This window comes from Elephantulus edwardii, unplaced genomic scaffold (assembly GCF_000299155.1).
Source record: "Elephantulus edwardii isolate Elephantulus edwardi_28Jun2011 unplaced genomic scaffold, EleEdw1.0 scaffold00138, whole genome shotgun sequence".
Lineage (NCBI taxonomy): Eukaryota > Metazoa > Chordata > Mammalia > Macroscelidea > Macroscelididae > Elephantulus > Elephantulus edwardii.
Window position 1 is genome coordinate 7857958 of NW_006399888.1, and position 24480 is coordinate 7882437.

General features: G+C 43.2%; 1 protein-coding gene across 2 annotated transcripts; it reads left to right on the forward strand.

Moving 5' to 3' along the window:
* On the forward strand, nt 1–24480 carry LAMP5 (lysosomal-associated membrane protein family, member 5). 2 transcript variants are annotated; one of them, XM_006894244.1, is made up of 6 exons: nt 1–64; nt 566–738; nt 1125–1256; nt 1366–1471; nt 2937–3125; nt 24195–24373. In XM_006894244.1, exons 1-6 carry the CDS (start codon nt 1–3, stop codon nt 24371–24373), a joined length of 843 nt encoding a protein of 280 aa, XP_006894306.1. The 2 variants fall into 2 exon arrangements, with proteins under 2 accessions (XP_006894306.1, XP_006894307.1); XM_006894245.1 differs by lacking the exon at nt 1125–1256 and having other exon boundaries at nt 24195–24480.

Below are 24480 nucleotides of genomic sequence, written 5' to 3' on the forward strand. Positions count from 1 at the left end.
ATGGATCTCCAAACAGGGACTGTTTCCAGCGCAGACAGACTTCGTGTTCTCCTGATGCTGTTCCGTGAGTAGTGTTTCTGCAACCGAAAGGGCGGGGTACCCTCTTTGCAGAGAATAGAGGATGCCTGTTAAAGAGGACACTTTAGGATCAAAATGCGCTCTGATGTATTGACTGGGGGGCCGGAGGGCGGTGCGGGGGAGGATCGCTTCCTTTTCAGGGCCAGGGAGTTCCCCTGAATCACACACCTGTGCAGCATATCCCACGCACGCAGGGCGCCAGGCGATGGGTTCCAAGTACTGGCAAGCAAAATGTGGTGTAAACATCCAAGACGTAGAAAAAGACTAATCAGCAAGACTTTCTGCATTTTTTTTTTTAAATCTTTAATTTTAAAGGAGCAGCAGCTGAGTCGAGTTTATTGGTCCAGGCTAGAGAAAGGTCTGGCAGAGCGCACAGCCACCGGCGGGAACTTTGTAACCCCAGTGCCCGCAGCGCGCAGTCTCATCACCCTCGCTTCTCAGACGCGTGGGCTTGCCCATGGAATCTGTTTGTTTATTTCTCCCGCAGATACAGTAGCTCGAATCATGGCAGAACAAGAAGTGGAAAATCTCTCAGGCCTTTCCACTAACCCTGAAAAAGATATATTTGTGGTGCGCGAAAATGGGACGACGTGTCTCATGGCAGAGTTTGCAGCCAAATTTCTTGTGCCTTATGATGTGTGGGCCAGCAATTATGTCGATGTAAGGAACCTTTCCCCCTCCAGCTTGCTCCTAGGGCACCAGGGCCAAGGGGATTCTCCTTCAACGCCCCTTGGAAACTGTGTCACCCACCTTTTCCTCTTCCCACGCCCCTGCAGGCTGGTCCCGAATGCTGCATGGGGTTTCCGGCTTGTTAACGCCTTTTGCTCGCCCTGCCTGCTTTGGAAGTAACCCCCTCTCTCTGCTTCCCTAACGCCCCCGTCTGCACGTAGAGCACCTAACCGCATGTTCCCGGACCTGACAGCGCCGCGCCAGAGCGCGCGCGCCAAGGAGCACCCAAGCGTGCAGCCTGGAGTTTGGACGCGCCCCCCTTTCCAGCTTCTGGGGGCCTGGCGCGCTGAGGGGGTGCGGGGCGTCTGTGTTCCCAGCTGATCACGGAACAGGCTGACATCGCGTTGACCCGGGGGGCTGAAGTGAAGGGCCGCTGTGGCCACAACGAGTCAGAGCTGCAGGTGTTCTGGGTGGATCGCGCGTACACACTCAAAATGCTCTTTGTAAAGGTAACTCCGCGCGCTGAGGGGGAACAGAACCCCGGTGGGCGTGGGCAGGGGGGAGCACAGGGTGTCTGCACTGAGGAGGCCCCCCTCCCCTGCTCCCTCTGCTTGCTAGGAAAGTCATAATACGTCTAAGGGCCCAGAGGCGACTTGGAGGCTGAGCAAGGTGCAGTTCATCTACGACTCTTCTGAGAAGACCCATTTTAAAGACGCAGTCAGCCGTGAGTAGAGGCGGGCAGGGCTGTGGAAGGAGCCTAGCAGAACACAAACAGAGCCAAGAGAAGCGGTGTGGAGACTAAATTCCTGCTGGGTGGGGTTTTGAAAATCATTCCCAACTGTGCATCCCCAGGCCACGTCTGGCCTTGATTTGCGTTCCAAGGAAACAGACAAATGGGCCAGGATGTCCGCTAGGGCTCGGACCTTGAATGTGTGCGCTTGGGTTCAAGGGCGGGAGCATCAGTCTGCCCTCCGTGGCTTGCCTTGCTTCAAGAAGTGAGCGCCATTTCCAGGCCATGAAGCGCAGAGCGGCTTTTGTAGTTAGGCCGCAGTGTCACATGTTTTCTTTCCATGCGCTAAAACTACAAGGGGTGTGCAAATTCTCCTGCCGACCGCCATGTAATTCAATGACCTTTATGCGTTTTGGTGCATGGCATGTTTCAGACTCCGCGTCAACCACACACTGCAGCCATCCCAAAAGGTTCTGCCCGCTGTCTGACTTTATTACACGTTCCTGCCTATCATTTCAACAGCCCACTTCCATCCTCCAGAAACACAGAGACAAGAACTGTAACAATAACGACACTTATTGGTTATGTGCAGGCCCACCCAAGACCACCTTTCAATTGTTTTTCTTTTGAAAACATCTAACTCACCCATAATGGGGTCCTTAGCTACCTCAATACTGAGTGGAGAGATTAATTGAACACTTTAAAAAATGTAATGAAAAATTCACAAGCACAATTTGCCTTTTTAACCATTTCCAAGTGTTATTGATCGCAATATTGTGCAAACATCACCTTTATTTTATTGAGCACTTTAAAAAGAATTCACTTCTCTCCCTTGTTCACCTCTTTTTCTTCTCATCACAGAACAAAGCATTTCACTTTTTGTAAACATTTTGATTCAAGAATGTCCCTATTTAAATTTGAAGGTGAAAGAAGCTACACTTAGGCTCAAATGGGGCTGTTGCCGTTATTGTATGAGGTCGCATTAATTCTATCTCATAATAAGGATGCTGTCCAGAAAGGTTGTATGTGCAGGAGTCTACAGTGCCCGCCTGCAACTCTGCTGCACTGTCAGAAAACAGTTTATTCCCCAAGAAATGGGGAAAATGGTCATTGTTTTTCATTGTGTTTTTGAGGTCTCCTTTGTCAGGTTTTATATTGCAAAATAGGATGGGTACTTAGGTACTACTTACCTCCACAAAGCAATCTAAATCTCATATTCCCAGGAGGGCATTTTCCTCCGCCCTCACTCTGAGTTTGCAGATTCCCTAGGCCCAGAAAACAGCACTGAAGACTGGGGAACCAGGCTGACACTGAGAGTGAGGAACATTTACAGATTTCCCAGGCCCAGGGAGGCAGCACAGAGGACTCGGGCACCTGACTGGTGTGGGCACAGGGAGTGAGGAGCAGCTGGGCTTCTGCAGGATCCGGAGCCTAGTGGTGGTTTTGTCCTTTGCTGCAGCCGGAAAACACACGGCCAATTCGCATCGCCTTTCGGCTTTGGTCACTCCAGCGGGCCGGTCCTACGAGTGTCAAGCCCAGCAGACCATTTCGCTGGTCTCCAGTGACCCACAGAAGACGGTCACCATGATCCTGTCGGCAGTCCACATCCAGCCCTTTGACATCATCTCAGATTTTGTCTTCAGTGAAGGTAAGTTGGGGGGTGGGATGGCAGATTTTAGGGCAAATGGGAGGCAGGGCCTGCCAGAACCTGGTTTGGATTTTTATGGGATGGCACCGCCTCCTTCTGTAATGTTTTTGAAAGATCAAAATCTACATTGTTTCTGCTTTTATCTTGTCTCTGCTCCCTCCTTCTTTACTTCCTCTGTTTTCTCTCTCCAACACTCTCTCTCTCTCTCTCTGTCTTTCTTCCCTCCTTCCCCTCTTTCTCTGATTTCTTTCATTTCTCCTCCAGGCTTTTAGCTTCTCCTTCCTTCTTTTTCTCTTTCCTCTGCTTAGTTATACCTTGCTGAATAAGAAGTCAGAAAAGTCACCTTTGGGAGGGTGGAGGGAAGCTACAATTCTCATGCAAATTTCCCAAGGTGAAAAGCAGCTAACCTTCTCAAGTTGGAATTATCTTTGTTCTTGTTGTGTTCCTTTGGGGAACAACTTAGAGCTGATCCTTGAGCAGGCTTTCAGAGGCAGTAAATTGCACAGAAACTGATTGCTTTTCATTGATGGAGCAGCTGGCAGATTCTCACCGTTGTGTTGACAGTGTTAATTCTTTACCTCTAGGCCACCAGAAGTCCCTACTCATCAAGAGTCAAGAAAATCCTTTTATCCTCTTACTGTTCCCTATACCCCCTCCTCCCACATACACAACCCAAAAAACCTCCCATTCATTGCTTCCCAGTCAGAGCCAACTCACAGGTGACCTTCCACAGAGGTATCAATCAGAAGCTTTGAATCACAGGAAAGGAGATTATCCCTCAGGGCAGCCGATGGATTCTGCTTCTGCTTCTGGGTGGGTCACATAACTCCTTTTGTGCTAGGCCACCAGGGCTACTACATACATAACTTGTCCTTGTTGTAATGGGATCTTGAGTTGAAACCAACACAGCCGAGTCTCCAGTAGGTTTTCAGAGTCTATAAAGAGCATGGGTGGAGAGTGTCCGTTTTTCTTCTTTAGAGCAACTGATGGGTTCCAGCTGTCTGCCACTGAGTTGACAGCACAACTGCACACCCATGAGGCCACCAGAACCCCCTACACACACACAGACACCCCCCCCACACACACACACACACACGCACCCTGGAGGAAGCTTTCACCTTTGGAGAGGGCTCTTTCTTTCCCTGGGTTTCAGTTCTCCCTCGATCTCTCAGACACACCTAGATAGAGAGTCTAACTGAGCACTGGGACCAGTGCTAAGGAAGGGCGGTGGGGGGCGGGCTGCCATGACTGAGATACCTTGATCTGCCTCTAGTTGGCACTCATGAAGAGGGATTCCAAGAGGCTTCAGGAAGAGAAAGGTCCCTGATGATGGGTGCTTTATCCTTTCTGCTTCTGCTAGAGGAAGGTTAGCCCTGAAAGGTGACAGTAGGCTACAGCTGGGACAAATTCAAGATGCCCCATTCTATTGGTCCTTTGCATCCCAGTGAAGGTAGGTAGTGAGGAAGTCCAAATTTATTTGTCTGACTGAATCTACTAACAATTTAATGAGTCTGCTTTAGGCAAAGGATGATAAGGATATGATTTCTATTTATACCCTATCTCTCTCATTTGTGAGTGATTGGTAAAGAGGCATTGTCCACGGCGAGTTGTACCGCTAACCCAGAAGTTCAAATCCACCAGAGAAAGATGGCTAGTCTCCCTGGTTGCTATCCACAGACTCAGAAGTCCAGTGAAGGGTTACTATGACTCAAAACTGACGCCATGACCGTGAGTTTGAGTTGAGTGCGGGATACTTCTTATTCTGATGGAATGAACAGTGAGGGTTTTTGATGGCTTTATGGCGCTTTCCTTTTGGCTGAGGAAAGGAGTGATGATCTTCAAAATAACTGTTGTTATGTGCCATTGAGTCGCTTGTGACTCATAACAACTCTATGTTCAATAGCCCTATACTCTGCTCTATGCTGTGCCAATCTTATTCTCTCTGACACACCTAACCCCATTACCATAGTCACTGAATCAATCCATCTCATCGAGGGGCTTCGTCTCTTGCACTATCCCTCTACTTTTACAAGCATGACATCCATCTCTAAAGACTGGTCCCACCTTGCAACATGTCCAAAGTAGGTCAGACAAAGCTTCAGAATCCTTGCCTCCAAGGAACAGCCTGATTTCACCCTCTCTAGGATGAACCTGTTTGTTCTCCTGGCAGTCCATGGTATAGTCAGTACTCTTCTCCAACATCACAGCTCAAAGACATCAATTCTCCTTCTATCATGTCTAATCCTTGTCCAGCTTTCTGATGCACAGCAAATAATTGCGAAGACTATGGCCTGTACCAGGCTCACCTTAGTCTTCAGACTGTTATTGTTGCTCTTCGGTACTTTGGAGAGATCTCTGACAGCAGACTTTCCCAATGCAATTCATCTTTTAATTTTATGGCTGCTGGTACCAAGAGTGTCAGAATAACTAGCACTGAAAATCCCATGGAACAGTTCTTTTGTGCCTATATGGGGTCACCATGAATGAAAAATGACTTGACATCAACTAGTGTCTTTCCCCTAGGGTAGGGAACCCCCAGTGAATTGTTATTGTTAGTTGCTGTCAAGTCAGTTCTACCTCATGACAAACCTCTGTGTGCAGAGGACAACTGCTCTGTAGGGTTTTCAAGGTGATGACCTTTCTCAATAGTGGATCGCCAAGCCCGTCTTTCCAGGAGTCTCTGGGTGAATTCACACTACTGTAATCTTTTGTACCACCCAGAAACTCCCTTCCCAGGTGTACAACCACTTAAATGCTCAGGATATTGTGGTATCTCCAACTGTGTCATACATTATCACGTTTCAAGGAATTCAGCTTTTACAAAATGCACTCCCTACTCTAGTGGCCCAGTGGCAGGAAGCTCCACTGCAGTCCCAAAGGCATGTAGTTCGAATCCGCAGTTTCCTCCTATGCAATTAATTGCCTCAGAAAACCACCTATGGTAAGCTGTGGATTGGTTCCGACCCAATGGTACCCAACACACAGCAGGACAGCTCAGTTATATAGGGCACTCTGATGACCCAGTGGTAAAAAACTGCGCTGAAATCTCCAAAGCACCTGGTTCAAATCCACCAGCTGCTCCTTAGGCGGATAAGCTATCTTCTCCTATACAATTAACTGGCTCTTCAAACTCACCGGAGGGTCACCCACGGGTCGGTTATGACTTGATGGTAAACGACAACAACAACAACAACTCAAAATATTAGAAATACACCTTTCTGTTAGATAGAAAAAGAAAGGCGCGAGAGAGAAAGAAACTGGTCCTAAACAACAAACTGGCCTTTATTTTATGGTCTGAGAGGGACATCAAGAGAGCAGGAGTAGAGAAAGTCAAAATGATATGTGGGCAATTAGGGGGAGTTCCTTCTTGTAGGGGTCTTGCTGAGGACTGAGGAAGATGGAATTTAGGGTGTTAATTAGTTGGGTTTGAGTCTTTGTGATCAGCCCTAGAGCCTTATTGTGGGTTCATTGTCTGGTCTAGTCTTTGATTTGGCCACCTCAGATGTTACTGGTTTCTCAGGAAGTGATCAGTTCTGGGGAGGTGAGGCAACTGCTATATTCTTCCTTCAGTTTCCACATTAACTATTTGGAAGGCTTTTCAGAAATCTTAAGTATTTTGGAAAGAGATCTTTGGATTCTTATTCTTCTTTGTCTTTACCACCTAATACAGTGCATATTGCATATTGCAGATACTTACTTTTGACTGAATTGATAATATAAAGACTTATATACTGTGCAACAGAGACATGTAATATGAAGACATTCTGGTGGTGTAGTCTGTAAAGAGTTGCACTGATTACCCCAAGGTCATACCTGTGGTTTGAATGCACCAGCAGCTTCAGGGAGAAAGATAGGCAATCTCTTTTAGTGACATTTATATCTTTAGAAGCCCCGTTGGAGGGTCAACTCTGGGTTGGTTCCAGTTCAGTGAAAATGAATTTTTTGTTTGTTTGTTTGTTCTGGGGGGCTTTTTGGAAAGTTTATATAGCACCAATGGATGTTATAAAGATTTTTAATGGAGACTTTCAAAGGCTCTACTGCCAACCCAGTTAGAACTGAATATATTTAGTAAAGGAACACCACACTCATCTGCTCTCTTGGAAGGACAGGGTATATCCATTATAATGAAGTTTCTGAAATTAAGACTAAACCCTTAAGTATCAAGGTCATACAATTGAAAAAGTACCTCAAAACTGGCTCACAGTTAGCTATACATTTTTATCAGTCAGTATCTTTCTTAAACTGAAGATTGTAAATGTAATTTGACTTACGATGATTCCTAACCAGGAATTGATTATGGAAATATTGAACAAGATTTCTAGTATAAGTGCTTCTGAGTGAGCTTTCATTAATATGAGCGCTTTCATTAATCTTTGGAATCTCAGCTTTGCCCAGTGGCAATATCGTAGCCAGTAAGGTTTATCCGAGGTGCGATTACTGCTAATTGAAAACTTTTCCCTAATCTTTGGAGTCTCTGAGTAGGGCAAGCTGTTAAGAAGATGGGCTGTTAACTGAAAGGGAGTCTGCTCAGAGGTGCCTTGACAGAAAGAAAATATCAGCATTTTAAAAATAATATGGAATAGAGATTTACCTTGTGTCTCTTTAATAGAATTTTATTTTTTTAATTTAGAATTTTGTTTTTTAAAAATTTGCCTTGTTTTTAAATAAAGTTTTTGTTTTTAGTTTTTTCCTTTTATTTTACTGATCAGCTATGACAAGGTGCTTCTTCACCTCTTGCCACTTCTGGTTCCATAATTGCTGCTTTCATCAATTTGAGACCACAGCCTCTCCAGCCTGTCCCGGCCTACTTCTGAGTTGTTGCCCAGATAGGCAGTTCCTGGGTTCTTTTGGACAGTGTTATTCTAAGTCATTTCAGATGTAAGTCAAATAACTGCTTTTACATTTTCATTATTATTGCATTATTAACAATCTTTTTTGTAAATCCCGTCTTTGAACATCAGAATAATAACATTAGCAAAGAATTCACCACAACATTCATCACAGATAGTACATATTGTTGATGATGAGATGTAAAGAAACAGATAAACTAACTGCATAGAGTTGTGTGGTACGCTGTAGCTTGAATACCCCACAGACCTCGAACCAGCTTTATTTGTCCATAGACCGAGAAATAAAATCTCAGAGAAGGTTGTTAGAGCTGTGTACAAAGCAAGTGTAAAATAAATATAGAAAAAATGCCAGAGCTATTTTACTAAAAGTCTGAGAAATTCAGTGTGTGGAGGTGTGAAAAGCAGATTTTTATCAACTTTAAAACATATTGTAGGAACAATAGCTGGGGAGACCTGGAAAGCCTGCAAATGTGTAAACTCCCTAAATGGAGATACATGGAACACAAACAAATTGTATTTCAATTAGGTTGTTCTGGGGGATAATTAGGATGTTCCAGTGTGGTGTCCTGAGGCTAAGCCTTAAACCTCCAGGGGTGGAAAGCTTCATTCAGAGCCACTCACTGGATCCTTGTCTCCTTATGTGGCAGCCAGGCTATTGTTCCCGGCTTCTTTCAGAGCCTTTGTCTCACAGCATCTGCTCAGTAAAGCATCTTGTAAGAGATTCTCGGATTTGATTTGGTAGAATCTAAAAGCTTCCCTTTGGGAGACCTTTCAGGATCTGCTTCACCCCCGTTCCTCAGAAAGGAACCTTAGCGTGCTCTGCGTGGAGCATACCTGCACGCAGGCAGGGGGTGAGGGTCTGCTTTATCATCACACTATTGCAGTGCTGTGCGCATGTGCTCCTGTGTGTTTGGATAGCGGCCACTGCCACACAGGATCCCCTAACGTACAGATTTCCTATGAAGATCCTGTTTCTTAGGTAAAGGTGCCAACCTGACAGCTTGCATTTTCACATTCTATGAGAAGCAAGAGAAAATTGTGAGAAGAGATCCGCATCACTGATGGCTCCATGGTAGAATGCTTGCTCTCTCTGGTACAATGCTTGCTCTCTGTGGTAGAGTGCTTGCTTTCCTTTGGGGAGACCTGGCTTTATTCCTAACCAGTCCCTTCAAGCACAGCTACTGCAGGTCTCCCAGCAGAGGCTTCGATTCTGAAACGGCTTCAGCAGAACTTCCAACCAAAACAGACTAAGAGGGAAAACATCATCATCTAGGTTTCTAGTCACTTCCAAGAACTAGGTGATGAAAGCCCTTTAAGGCACAAATGTCTAATCTGCAAACAGTAAGAAGGATGGTGCAAGACTGGGCAGTATGTGTTGTTGTTGTGTACCATCCAGTGGGAATCGACTCATAGCTGAACCTCCAGTGTGTTTCCAGAGGCAGTAAACTCAATAGGAAGAGATTGTCCATTGTTCTCCCACAGAGGAGCTGACGGTTTCAAACTACATACTTTGGGGATTACAGTGCAACTCCTTAACACTAAGCCACCAGAGCTCACTGGGCAGTGCATGGGCCACAAGAAATGGGGAGTTAACTGGCAACTAAAAGCACAGCCCAGAAAGGCAAAGAGAGGCGAGTGAAATGCATTAGTGGACATTCCCAGGGGCTGAGAGCAGCCAAAGTCAGCACTGATGTCTTTATCATACAAGTCCCTTTAGTCGATGGAACGTGAATGCTGATTCCCACACAAAAGTCTCTTTGCCAAGCATCTGTTTAGTTGCACAGGAATCTCCTGGGATCTTACTAGCAAGCACAGTTCAGTTGGTTTTGGGGGACAAACAAAATACTGCATATCTATCAAGCTCCTAGGAAAGCTACTGGTTCAAGGCACCCCATACATCTTGGCTGAGGTTGATGGATTTGCCCTTCCACAATTAATTCCTGGCGCACTGCTTTCCTGGCCTCCGGAGATTCCAGACTATGATAGGCTGAGGCACACATCAGAAGGCAACAACACATCAATTAGAGCATTTTCATGGCCTGGAAGAAAGGAAGCTTTTATGTATAAAGACATAAGAAACATTAAAAGCTGAAGGCTGCTTCTGTTTGCTGTTATTAAAGAGTTATATTTAACAGGCATTTAGAAAGCATCCTCTCCATTGCTGTCTCGTCTTTATCTCCAGAATTCTGTCTCTATTTCTACACACATCCCTTTTCATTCTTGCTCTTGCTAGGCACCCTCACGTTGTTCCTGGTGTGTGGTGACCTTATGGACACGAGAAGGAAGCATCGCCTGGTCCTGTACACCCTCCCGGCTTGCTGAGCTGGAGGAGCCCATAGTTGTAACCACTGTCTGTCAATCTGCCTTGAGCCTTTTCCTCTTTGTCACTGACTCTCTACCTTATCAAGCATCATGTTCTTTTCCAGGCACTGATCTTTCTTGAAAACATGTCCAAAATACCCGAGACAAAGTCTCCGCATAATCTCTGCTAAGGAACATTCTGGCTGAGTCCCAAGACAGATTAGTGTGTTCTTTTGGCAGACCAGAGGGTAATCAATATCCTTTGCCAACACCATAATTCCAATCTTTTTGCTCTTCAAGCCTTTCTTACGCATGGTCTACCTTTCCCATTCTTATGAGGTAATTGAAAATCCCATGGCCAGGTGCACCTCAGTCCTCAAAGGGATGCCTTTGCTTGTTACCACTGTAAAAAGGGGGCTTTTGGAACAGGTTAGCCCAATGTATTATATCATTTAGTCTCTTGGGAACTTCCAATATTTATCATGAAGTTTATTGGTTTTGTTGTAAAAGGTCTTGCTTTCCTCATGTTGAGATGTAATCCATCGTGAAGGCTATAGTCTTTGACCTTCATCTTTAAGTGCTGCAAGTCCTCTTGACTTCTAACAAGCAAGGTTGTAGTATTTGTATATTGCGGTTTGTTAAAGTTTCACATTTATGATGATGCATTCTTTGTCATACACTCCTGCTTCTCAGATCATTTCCTTAGCAGGCAAAGTGAACTATAGTGAAACTATAGTGAAAGGGTATAACTGTATGGTCCAATTTTCCTGATTGTAAACCATGCAGCGTCCCATCATCCTCTTTGGTTATATACATTTTTTTATCCTCTTGGTCTATATACACATTTTGCAAGAGCACAATTGAGTGTTCTGGAGTCCATACTGCTATTCAAAAATTTGTTGTGATCCACACAGTCAAATGCTTTTGTATAGTCAGTTGAACACAGGTAAACATCTTTTTTACATTTTATTTTTGGCCAACCTCTATCTGAGATCAGCGACGATACTTCTCATTCTGAGTTCTCTTGAATCTAGCTTGAACTTCTGGAGTCCTCTATGAGAGTAATGCTGCAACCATTTTTAAATGACCTTTAACAGAATTTACTTGCTTGTGATATTTATGCTACTGTTAATTGTTTTCTCTTTCTGTTGGATAAGAAGTATCAGTGGTCTAGTCTGTACAGAGTTGTGATGCTAACACAGAGACTGCATTTCTGTGGTGATTCGAATGCACCAGCTACTCCAGAAGAAAGATGGACAATCTCCTCCTCCTGTGTGATTTACAGTCTTAGAAATCCAGTGGCGGGTCAGCTACGAGTCGGTTCCCATGCAAGTGCAATGTGTTTTGAGCTCTTGGTTCTCTTCCAGTCCGTGGGCTAGGTCCTAAATGTTCTTAGTGCAGATGATTAAGGAGTTCTATCTGATGAAACATCTTACTTGGTATTCCATCAATTCCTGGAGCCTTGGTTTTGGTCCCTGTGCCAGTATACTTCAGACTTCTACCTTTCATAGTTGTTAGCTCTTAAAATTACTTCCTGAAGTAGTTCAAGGTTGACCAGTTATTTTTTTGTACTCTTCTCAACTCAGCTCAATCTATTGCTGTGGAGTCAGAATGAACTCATAGCTAACCCTCCAGTGGATTTGTGGAAGCTCTCGCTTGTACTAGAGCTCTGGTAACCTAGTAGTAAGAAGCTGCACTGCAATCCCAAAGGCACAAGGTTCAAATCCACCAGCTGCTCTGTGGGTGTGGTGTGGGCAATATCCTTCTATATGGTTTATTGCCTCTGAAAAGCCACTGAAGGGTCAACTATGGGTCAGTTCTGATTTGATAGTGCTCTACAACAACAACAACCAATTGCACTGGAGGAGACTGGCCACATTTCTTCCTCAGAGTAACTGGTGGGTTTGAACTGCAGGGGAGCTCCCTACAGACACCACCACCAGAGCTCTTTGGTTTGGGCACAGGGACTGTTCTCTCCACCATCTTCTGATGCTTCCTGCATTGTTCAATATTTTGCTTGGGAAATGCTTCAGTATTACAGCTCCAGGCTTGGTCTGGTTTTCAATTCTTTTAACTCAGGAAATGCCCAGTGTGTTTTCTCTTTTGATTTTTAAACTCCAGGTCTTTGCATTTTTCGTTGTTATATTTTACTTTACCTCCTCAAGCTGCCCTTGGCTGTCTTCTGCCCAGTTCTTTCACTCTATCATTTCTTCCTTTAGAAATGTTTTCTACACTCCAGAAGAAGTTTCATTGTCCCATAAGACTCCCCTTTGACCTTTTCCTCCCTGTGTGTTTAAAGGACTTTTGGTGATTTAATTTATGATGTCCATGTTGTCTCATATTTTGTCTGGCCATTAGTGTGCAATGCATCCCATTTATTCTTGGGATGGTCTGCAAATACACATGAGGTATGTTTAACCTTGTACTTGTTGCTAAGCTGATTGCTTGCTTTAACTCTCTCCAGCTTCAATCTGAACTTGAATATGAGCAGTTGATGGTCTCTTCCACAGTAGACTCCAAATCAAATAAAATGTAAAAAAAATTTATTTGATTCCTGTGTATTCTATTAGATGAGGTCCATATACATAGTAACTCTTTGTTTTTAAGGAAAGATATTTTCAATATTAAGTTGTTGGTCTGGCATAATTTCTATCACCAAGGCCACATTTTCCAGCAACTGGACTCATCTTCCGTTTTGGACTTTGGAATTTCAATCACCAATAATTATCAATACATCTAGTTTGATCAGTTTCAGACTACAGAAGTTGGTAAAAGTCCCCATCTTTGGCTCTATTGGTTGCTCTGTAAATTTGAATACTAGTCATCTAAACTGGTCTTCCTTATGGACTATGAATATACTACCCGGTCATGTTGTTGTTGATTGCCTTCGAGTAGATGAACAGTGTTTCATTTTAATACAGATTTTGAAATGTGCTTTGTGATGATATAGGTGATACCATTTCTCATCAATTTGTCATTCCCAGAATTGTAGACCATATAATTGCCCAACTCAAAATGGACAAGGCCAGTCTATTTCAGCTAGTGCCTGGTATGTTAATCTTTGTATATGTCATTTAATTCTGATGATTTCTGGCTGTCCAGCATACTTTATACATTCCATGTTCTTTATTATTATTCATTTTAATGAAAATTTGCAGAGACTTTGGATTTCCATTCACTCATTGTTGCACTTTTCTCTCTGTCCTCCCTCCCCCCAGCTCGCTTTTCTCTTTGAAAAGTAAAAGAAAATGTTTTTCATTGTTATACAATCCCTCCCCTCAAGTCTACTCCACTGTGCAGCCTTCATTCTGAACTCTTTTCATGACAATAATACCTAATCATATATCCCTTTGACACAGTTCTCTCCTTCATCTGTTTCAATGCACTATACATAATTTATCCCATCTTTTGAGTCTCCTCCCAATCCCGATGTCAGTCCTGTTTACAACAGTGGCACTATGCAGCATTTGTCCTTTTGTGACTGAAACCCTTATTCACTGTTGGTGGGAGTGTAAAATGGTGCAACCACTATGGAACGCTTTATGGCGCTTTCTCAAAAAGTTGCAAATAGAATTACCATTTGACCCAGCAATTCCACTATATATATTTGGTATATATCCCAAAGAGACCATAACTGCCACCCAAGCAGATATATACACACTCCTGTTTATCCCAGCTTTGTTCACAATAGCAAGGAGTTGGAAACAACCTAAATGCCCATCAACAAACGAATGGATAGAAAAGCTGTGGTGTATTCACACAATGGAATACTATGCTGCATTGAAAAACAAAGAACTCATGCAATGTTATTGAAAATGGGTGACCCTGGAGGACATTATGCTGAGTGAAACGTCCCATGTTCTGATTGTTAGTGGTTATTTATTGTTGCTCAGTCTTATTCTGAGTTAAGCCTCATCAGTGAGTGAAGGTCCTGGGATTGTCATAAAGGATGACCCAGCTTGAGGACAGTGCTCTTTCCACTTGTGTTTTCATGGCCTTTCAACCTTAGAGGCTCATCTTTGAGAGGCTGCATCAACGTTCCACTGCTGTTCGTAGGGTTTTTCTTGGCTGGTTTTCTCAGAAGTAACTGCTGGGTCCTCTTTCCTTGTCTGCTTTAGTCTGGAAACTCCAATGAATCCTGTCCACTCTGTGTGACCCTGCGGGTGTTTGAAATAATGGTGATATAGTTTCTCGTATCATAGAAGCATGGAAGCCACCACAGTTGGAAAGATAAAAAGAGGAGTTGGTGGCTTTAGCTTCTCAATTATAATTGGAAATGACAACAGCTTCCTAACAAGTAAGGTTTCCTCCCTTTCTCCTGAAGAATGACAGCCAGAGAGGATGAACATCTGCTTTTTTATATCAGATCCAGTGTCTCGATGTGCACCCATACTCAGATGCCCCTGCTGAGCAATTACAGTAAACATATGAGTATATTAAGATGCCCTCAAGGAGCTCATGGGCTTTCTTGAGTCCATATACTTTGGACTTCTTGTTATGTGCCATCAAGTCACTAAACCCAAGGGCTCCCTTTAAAATCATGATGTTTGGTTTTAGGGTCTGGTTGCTTGATATGTGTTAGACAGAAAAAAGAGTGCGAGGGCAAGGGAGAGAAAGAAAGAAAGAAACTGGTTCCAAGAGACAAACAGGCCTTTATTGCGCTGTCTGAGAGGGACGCCAAGTGACCCGGCTACACAACACGTGGACAGGATCGAAATGGTGCGTGGGCAGTCTAGGGGTGGGGGGAGTTCCTTCATATAGTGGTCCTGGGGAAGACTAACATGGTATTTCTCAGAATTTGGCATGATAGTTAAGTTAGATTTTAGCTATTTTGATCAGGCTCAGACCCTTATCAGGATCTATTGTCTAGTCTGGTCTTTGATATGACCATCTTAGATGTTATCAAGTTTCTTAGGAAGTGATCAAGCCTGGGGGGGGGCAACTCCCAAGGGGGGAGATTGCCCATCCTTCTCTTTCAGAGCAGCTGGTGGATTCGAACCACGTGCCTTCAGGATTGCAGCACAGCTTCTTGCCACTAGGCCAGCTGTGCTCCCGTGTGTGTGTGTGTGTGTGTGTGTGTGTATACCATAGAATCATATAGCAGTATGATTGAGAAATGGTCTGTTACTTAGATCTGTAGAGCACGGAAGAAAGGTGTTTTAGTGAGACTGCACATAGCTAAGGAGTTCTGATGCTCCTGTGCTTAAAGTGCTTCTATGCTAATGCAGGAGCTGATGATTTCAACTCAGCAGGAGATGTTGTGGTCATGTTTCCATAAAAATGTGCAGCTTTGAATCTAGAGTAAATTATACCGAATGACATATATCAACTGAAAAGGACAAATACTGCATAAGACCACTATTATAAAATGTTAAAGGTAAGTTTACATTTAGAATCCTTCTTGAATGGTTACTAAGGATAGGAAGTAATAGAGAAGGGGGTCAATATGAATAAGTAGATAATATACTCATTTAAAATTCAGATTCACTGCTGAATTTGAGCTGATCCACAGCTGGCCCTCAATTGAGTTTCTGAAGCTGTAAATCACAAGAGGAGATTGTCAACTTTCTCCCATTGAGTGGCTGGTGGGTTCAAGCCTCCAGAGAGACATGGCTTTGTGTAAGCAACACAATTCCCTTAGGACTGTCACCAGAGCTCCCTAAATAGATAATAAACACTTAGGAAGATGGGTGAAGAGAAAGGCAATATGCAGTAAGGATGAATGTTATTAAACATATATGAATTACAGAATGAAATAGCAATACCCTCTGTAAATTTTCACAGAAATAACAATTTGGAAAAAGAAAAATGAAAGGAAGACAAATTTGTAGCCTTGGATCAGTTCTCTTCTGTCGTATCTGGTTTTTTATGAGCCAGAATCTGCAGTAATAGTTAGAGGTCCTTGGCGTGGATGTACCCTATCTTCTCTCTACACCAAGCATGTTGTAAAATTCCCTATGTAAGCTCTGTGACACAAATGTAGAATATGTCACAAACTCTGATCCAGAGTGTTGTACGAACCAGTGATTTACCTAGTACCTTCAGACGAGAAACTTGCAGCCTTCAATGTTTTTCTCTTAACGGCTCCATGAGTACCATCCAAAGGGAAATAATCCAGTTAGTGATCTCACGAAGACCTGTGGTGAGGATTCAGCGGGGGTTCCTCATGGGAGCCAGCCAGAGAATTCCATTCCCGGCTTCTACTGTCCTAGTGTCTTCGGTTAGGGTCCCCTAGAAGCAGACTCTCCACCAGCATGTTTGTTGTATATTTGCTGCATCTTTCTAGAAAATGATAACAGAAGAGTAGGAAAGTAAGATGGAAAGGAAAGAAGCCAATACTATGTATTCATGAGGAAGTTACCACTGTGGACACCTGGGAGAGAGTTATGGTGCATATGTGTAGATATATGTGTTGTTGTATACTGTTGTTGAAACTGACCCACAACTGACCCTCTGGCAGCTTTTCAGAGGCAGTTAATCCCAAGGAGGGAGATTGCCCATCCTCTCGTGGAGCAGCTGGTGGATTCAAACTAAGTGCTTTCAGGATTGTCGCACAGCTTCTTGCCACTAGGCCAGCAGTGAGCGCTCCCGTGTGTGTGTGTGTGTGTGTGTGTGTGTGTGTGTGTACCATAGGATCATATATATAACATATAAAGATATTGTTGTTGTCCATCAAGTTGGAACTGACCCATAGCAGACCCTCTAGTGAGTTTTCAAAGGCAGTTAATCGCACAGGGAGTAAATTGCCTATCCTTCTCCCATGGAGCATCTGGTGAACTTGAACCACGTGCCTTCAGGATTGAAGCAGAGCTTCTGGCCAGTAGGCCACCAGAGGTCCATATATACACAAACACGTGCACACATGCAGTTGTTTTTGTTGTGTCAGGGTCTTATGTTATTTATATATCAGCTTCCACTCATAATTTGGTGGCTGGTCTGGGACTTATGGCCTACTACGCACAGCGACAATAGCTTGCTTTATAAACCAAATGGAATATGTTGGAATGATGAATATAAGGGGCTAGTAATAGACACCATTTCTGCTATATGAAGGGAAATATATGTTTCCCTCCTCTTATGGGCCTTACCATCTAGCAAGTGAGAAAGATTCTGTGTAAGGCCTTCTGTGTTTCTCAGATACAGTAGGCTTCACGCAGTAGTCACTTTTTCTGATCTTTTTATATTTAATGAGAGAATCTCCTTGTCTCCAGGCAAATATCTCAAATTATCCATGCATCTTAATAGCTTCTCAGTTTGTAAAACATATTTTCTTAAGGTTATGGAACTCCAAAGTTAGTTAGCTCAGAGGAACTATGGAGGAAGATCAACCTACCCTCAAATCTGTCCTAATGAGCAACCAAAGACGCGTCCTTCCATCAGCCTAGAGAAGCCTGTGGCGTAAGGAGAGCTTGAGAAAGCAGAGGGCCCCCACCTCTGGGCCCACACCCGGCTCATTTTGAAATCAATGGAGAGCTCATGTTATTGTCTCTGGGCGCAAGTATGGCTTTAACTGCCATGGCCATCGAACAAAATAAAACACATGTCAAGCAACCAGACCCTAAAACCAAACATCGTGATTTTAAAGGGTGCACTTGGGTTTATGGTTGAGGGACCTGGCCACACATCTCTTGCCTGCAGTGTCTTCGGCAGACTCTTTCCCTGATCAAGGCTGCTTGTTGCCTTTTCCAGCTGGGGTCGGCCCACCCTGGGTCTCTGCTCTGTTTACTCTGAGTTGCTAAGTCCAGCCAGGGTAGAGTCAGGAGGACCCTAAGTCCTGTGGAGAGGAACAGGGAGTGGAGGCCTTGGAATATCACACAATCATTCTCTCCAGCAGGAATAAGCCAGGCCTCCTTGCTTCTCATCTGTGGCTTTTCGAATCAATTTATTGCACAGAAGTTTAGTCTTGGGGTCTATAGAGTTTGCAGATAGAATTTAAGGTTCATTAAATTTAGTGGTAGGAATGTTGGTGGTCCGATGTTTACTTACAGCAGCTCCACAGAGAAAAGGATCTGGTCACTGACCCCTCCAGAGATTACAGCATTGTTGCTATTGTTATGTACCATTTAGTTGACCACTACCCTCGAGCCTCGGCAACCCCATACACAACAGCCCTGAACCCTGCCCTGTCCTGAGGCAGTCTCACTGTCTCTGACAACCCCACCCCCATTACTCCAGTTACTTTGTGAATCTATCTCATCTAGGGTCTTCCTCTCCTGGGCTTTCCCTCCATCCTTCCAAGCATGATGTCCTTCTCCAAAGACTGGTCCCTCCTGGCCACATGCCCAAAGTATGGAAACAGAGCTTCAAATACTCCAACTCAGCCATAAGGAGCATGGGTAGTGCTATGAGTTAAACAGAGGGCTGTATACTGGAAGGTTCATGGTTCGAACCCACCATGCTGTTCCATGACAGAAAGCAAAGGCAGTTTTCTGCTGTAAATCTTTACACAGCCTTGAAAAATGTCTGTGAGGCTGTTCTGCTGTCTCAGAGTGTCACTGTCAGTCAGAATTGACTTGTCAGTGTGGTAAGGGATGAGTTGGAATCCACTTGATGGCATAGAACGAGAACAACAACGAATACCAATGGGACTATGTCCATCTTCATTTTCACTAACATCTCAGTTAAACTCTTCATTTCTTTACTCATAAATAAAAGTATCAGATCATGGTCATATTAGCATTATTTCACACAGATTTAGGTGCTTGGGAGCTATGAGCACGTTGACAGTCATTCAAGTCAGACTTTGCTGCCAAATGTCTGATCTTAAGTACTTGCAATTTGCAAAACTTTGTGAATTTGTATGGTATTGTGAATACAAGATTCTAGATGGAGATATTTCCCTGTATTTGACCACTTAATAAAGAGTGAGTGAGGATGGGAGCCAGCATTTCTCATTATTATTTTTTGTTTCATTTCTTAAAAGGTTTTTTTAAAAAATTATATACACTGTGTTTCACACATTTCTTCTTTCACATTGTGTTTCATCTGATCATTCCTGTACATTGTGTCTCATAAAACTAGTCACAATTGATCTATGCTCACTATTACCCTGACTTTTCAGGTCCCAACTGGTTCTTTCCTAATTCCTTCACACTCTCTGTCCACTCACCAAATTCTGCAATCCTGCACTCTGGAATTTCCCCCTCTCCTCACCCTCGGCCCCTTAGCCCCTTTCCCTTCCCTCTTTTGATGTTTATACACATCTTACTAGTTATCCTTCTATTTTTACAATAATAGCTTTATGCAGTATTTGTCCTTTCTTGTGATTATTTTATTATTTTTATATTCCGATTTTGAAATTGCTGGGTTCAGGGTCTTCACTCCACTCTTAAATCACTGAAAAATCAAATTCTTTTAAAAAGAAATAAACATCATGACTCTGGAGACCAGTCTGCAGAAGCAGTTGGCCAGAATGGGTGAGCTGCAGGACGAAATGCTATTTCACTAAGGGAAGTGAGGAGTTTGTGATAAGGTCTTTTATTTAAAAATCCATTAGGGTAGGCAGCATGGCACTGGTGACCAGTTTGAAAGTCATCTACTGGAGCTGGTTGCTCTGATGCTAAACACTGTGACACTGATGTGTCAGATGTGATAATGGTTACCCATGGGGGGCAGTGCTTGGTGGAGCTCCCCTGACTGAAACAAGCCTGGAAGCAGGCCTGGCATCCACTTCCAAAATGACTTGCCTCCGGAAACTCTATGAACAGTGCTCAGGCCTTTTGTTCATAGGGTCGCTATGAGTCATCTACGACTCAACGGCACTTAGCAACAAGTATTTTGATTATAATTGTTTTTGTTAAAATAATTGTTTTTGTTAAAATACATTACCTATTTCCCCTTTGTCTTTCTTTTTTCCCCCATTTAAAAAAAATTTTGTTTTTATTATTTGTGTGTGTGTGTGTGTGTGTGTACCGTCAAATCAGATTTGACTGGTACAGGAGGAGATTGTTCCTCCTTCTCCAGCAGAACATCTCATGGATTTGAACTGCACACCTCTGGGATTGCAGTGTAGCTTCTTGCCACTAGGCCACCAGAACTCTCCCCCTTTGTCTTTCTTAAAGAATGAGATAGGAGATGTTATTCTGTCTGCTCAAATTGCTATTCTTGTAAAAGGAATTCGTTTGATAATATGTTGCTTTCTGAGCTTAACTGTTAAGCTCCACACATGTCTAGGCTTAAAATAACTACACTTTTGTTGTTATGAAGTGCCACTGAGTTGACTAGGACTCAGAGTGACTCCATGAACAGTAGACCTTTGCCAAGTCTCTGCCATTCTCACGGTCTCCCACAGGCTCGATCCCGTTGTTACAGTCACTGTGGCATCTTGTGCAGGGTTCTCTTTCTCTGACTCTCTGCTTTTCCCAGCATGATGCCCTTTCCCAAGGACTGGCCCCTCCTGAAAACATGTCCAAAACATGAATTTTCACCCTCCTCACCTCTACGGAGCACCCTGATTGAACTTCCTCCAAGATAGACTTGTTTGATATTTTGGAAGCCTATGAAATATTCCGAAAGCTTTCTCAATACTAGAATACAAAAGCAATGATTCTTCTCCTTTCATCCTTATTCACTGTCCAGCTTTCAGATTAATATACACACAATGAGTTACTTATAAGTCTTAAAGCAGACTTTAAGCAGCACTTCCTCTTTAGTTAACAATTCCTGAACTCTGCACATATACCAGGCACTGTGGTTGGCCTCTGTATTATTTCATATGATCCTCTCAACCTATCAAATAGGAATTGATCCTCTGTTACAGAAAACTGGAGTCTAGGTAGATTAACTGACTTGCGCAAGATAGCTTAGCTTGTATTTGGCAAAGCTGGGATTTAAACTTCTGTCTTTTTAACAGTGTTCTATTGTATCTGATTCCTCTTGCTGTAATAACTGAGATCTACAGTGGTCATGAAATGTTCCTATCTATCCATCAATTTATTATGCATCTATTTATTGGTAGGCATATACAGTATAAAAAAGTGAAAAATAAGGCCTAATAACAGCGATCACGGCTCAGAGGATCTTGGGCCTTTATTTTTATTATCTTTATTATTCTTTCTGTGTGTAATTATTTACCTTTTCTTTTTATAATTTAGTACAGACTCGACATGATCACAATTAGGTCATTGTTGCTAGGTGCCATCAAATCAGGTATGACTCTTAGTGACTATGAACAACAGAACAAAGCCTTCCAGTTCTGCACTGTCCTCACAATGACTATCCTAGTCATTCCAAGCCATTTAAAACCCAGTGTGCTTTCTTAAGAAGATAAGAAATAAATAAAATTGCTGCTAGCCAGGTAGCAGTCTCCACAATTCATGTTATCATTACTGTTCGGAAGCAGAAGGAGCATTCACTTCCTAAACAACATGCCTCTGGAAACTCTATGAACTTTGATAATGTCGCTAGTTATAAAAAGGCTTCAGGCCTTTTGTTTATAGGGTCGCTATGAGTCATGCTCGACTCAAAGGCAATCAACAAGAACAACATTAACTGTAGAGAAATGTGATGGGGAAAATGACCTTTGTTCTTAACAAAATCTCTATGTCCAGAGACCCCATTCCTACCCTTTATTCTCTTTAAAAGCAGCAGGATCTTACCATAGACAAAACCAAAACCCCAACCTTCTGGCTAAGGAGCTGTACGTTACCACTGCCCCCTGTGGACTGTGGGACACAGGCATGTTTCATCCTTGTAAAATGGAGATCTTGATGGCAGTCTGATACTGAACATGTGGTACACACTGGAGCTGAAACAAATGAGGAGAAAGGAAATGCTCTTTACTAATTCTTTGCAATCCTTCTGGTGACAATAAGGAGAAAGGCTAATTTCCGTGCTAATTGGTAGCATCAGTATGGATGGTGAAGAGATTGAGATAGTTAACAGTTTTATCTTACTTGGCTCCACAGTCAACACTCTTGGTTGCAGCAGCCAGGAAATCAGGAGACGAATTTCATTGGGAAAGTCAGCTGTGGAGGGACCTCTCAAGAGTACTGAAGAGCAAAGACATCAGGCTGGAGACTAAGGTGCACCTGATCCAGGCTATAGTCTTTGCAATTGCGTGCTATACATCAGAGAGGTGGACAGTGAATAGGGTTGATAGAAAGAGAATTGATGCCTTTGAGCTGTGGTGCTGGAGAAGAGTGTTGAATATACCATGGACTGCTAGGAGATCAAACAGGTTTGTCCTGGAGAGGGTGAAGCCAGAATGCTCCTTGGAGTCAAGGATTCTGAAGCTTCATCTGACATACTTTGGGCATGTTGCAAGGAGGGACTGGTCCTTGGAGAGGGACATCATGTTTGAGAGAGTGGAGGGAGAGCGCAGGAGAGGAAGACCCTCGATGAGATGGATTGATTCTGTGAGTGGAGTGATGGGAATGAGTGTGTCTGAGACGGCAAGGTTGGCACAGGATAGAACGGCATTTAGGGCTCTTGTACATAGGGTTGCTATGACTTGCAAGTGACTTGATGACACATAACAACAATAACAATAGGTCCTTAGCACTTCTCTGGTACTTGTATTAAAAATCCCTATCAAAATGTTAATTTTGAAGGATGTGGGAGTGTAAGCATATGTTTGCTTATTTATTTATTTAAAATACTTTTTTGAGACAGTTGGCATGCAGTAAAAACTGCACCAACTAGATGTGTATATGGTTAAGTTTTGGCTTATGCGTGTCGCTGTGATGGCATCACCACAATCAAGATAATTAACCTACCCATCACCTCAAAAGTTCCTTTATACTCCTTAATAATAGCAATAATAATAATAAGGATGCAAATAAGGCCGGTCCTTAGAAAAGGACATCACGCTTGGAAATGTCCATGAAAGAGACGAATACTCTTAATGAGACGGAGTGACCCAGTGGCGGTGGCAATGAGCCTCAGCACAGAGGAGATTGTGAGGAGGACACTGGACTAGACAAGACTTGGCTGGGTTGTACACAGGCTTGTTGTAAGTCCAAGTAGAAGCTACTGCGTCTAACAAGCCTGAAAGTTCTCTGTGCCTCTCTCTCCCTTCCATTTCCCTTTCATGCTTCCGTAAGTGTTATTCTAACTTCTTTCACGTGAGACTTAGATTGGAACTTTACAGAAATGGAACAATAAATTATGCAATCTTTTGCATCTGGAAGTGTTCATTCAACATGGTATTTTCTGAGGCTCATTCATAATGTTGCATGAAGCAACAGTGCATTGCTTTGTGTTATTGACTAACACTCAGTTTTATGACTATGTGGTAATTTTTTATCAAATTTATTGTAATGCACATCTAGATTATTTCCAGTTCTGTTCTATTACCAATAAACTGTTAAGGATGTTATGTTCAAGGCTTTTTGTACCTCTGAGTTTTCCCATTTCTTGAGTAAATAACTATGGATAGAATGCTGCTTTATAAGGTGGGTGTATATGTTTGTCTGTTTTAGAAATTACCCAACAGTTATGAAGATAATTGTTCCACCCTCCACCATTCTACACTGATGGTATATAAGAGCTTTAGTTGCTCCATGTTATTGTCAACATTTAGTATTTACCTGTTTGTTTTTGTTTTTTTTAAAGCTGTAGATTTTGAAGCAATTTTCCATGTGTATTTTATACTTTAAGAGAGAGAGAACTAAAAAAAAAAGAAAAATAATGATGGCGTTTTCTAATACTGAACCCCTAAAAACATAAAGAAATCACATGGATATTTTGTTCACACCTGCTCAGAATCCAGTATCTGAATGTGGCCCAGATGATAAGGAAACATTTTTATTTTCTATTATGTCGACAGTTTACACAGTTGAGACTTGTGTTTGGGTGGGAAAATATTTCTAGCACAAGTCTCCCTCTGAGAAATCTTTTCTTTTTCTTTTTACTGGGAGGGCTGACTTGTTGTTCAGAGTATCCCAACAGCACCTCACCCCGTTTCTCCTTCTTTCAGAGCATAAATGCCCGGTGGACGAGCGTGAACAGCTGGAGGAAACCCTGCCGCTGATTTTGGGGCTCATCTTGGGCCTGGTCATTGTGGTGACGCTTGCCATTTACCACGTCCACCACAAAATGACTGCGAACCAGGTGCAGATCCCCCGGGACCGGTCGCAGTACAAGCACATGGGCTAGGGACCATTAGCCAGGCAGCCCTGGGCCCCTCCTTCCTCCTCCGACTGGATCAGGTAGAGAACAAAGCACCTTCCCACCTCATACATGAGGACACACCAACATAGCTA

What these genes read in the sequence shown, in the direction of transcription:
- LAMP5 (XM_006894244.1), top strand. Translation starts at nt 1, where the DNA reads ATGGATCTCCAAACAGGGACTGTTTCCAGCGCAGACAGACTTCGTGTT. An exon ending in TGTTCTCCTGATGCTGTTCC is followed by an intron (nt 65 to 565) that starts GTGAGTAGTGTT and finishes TTTCTCCCGCAG; the next exon opens with ATACAGTAGCTCGAATCATG. An exon ending in TTTTAAAGACGCAGTCAGCC is followed by an intron (nt 1,472 to 2,936) that starts GTGAGTAGAGGC and finishes CCTTTGCTGCAG; the next exon opens with CCGGAAAACACACGGCCAAT.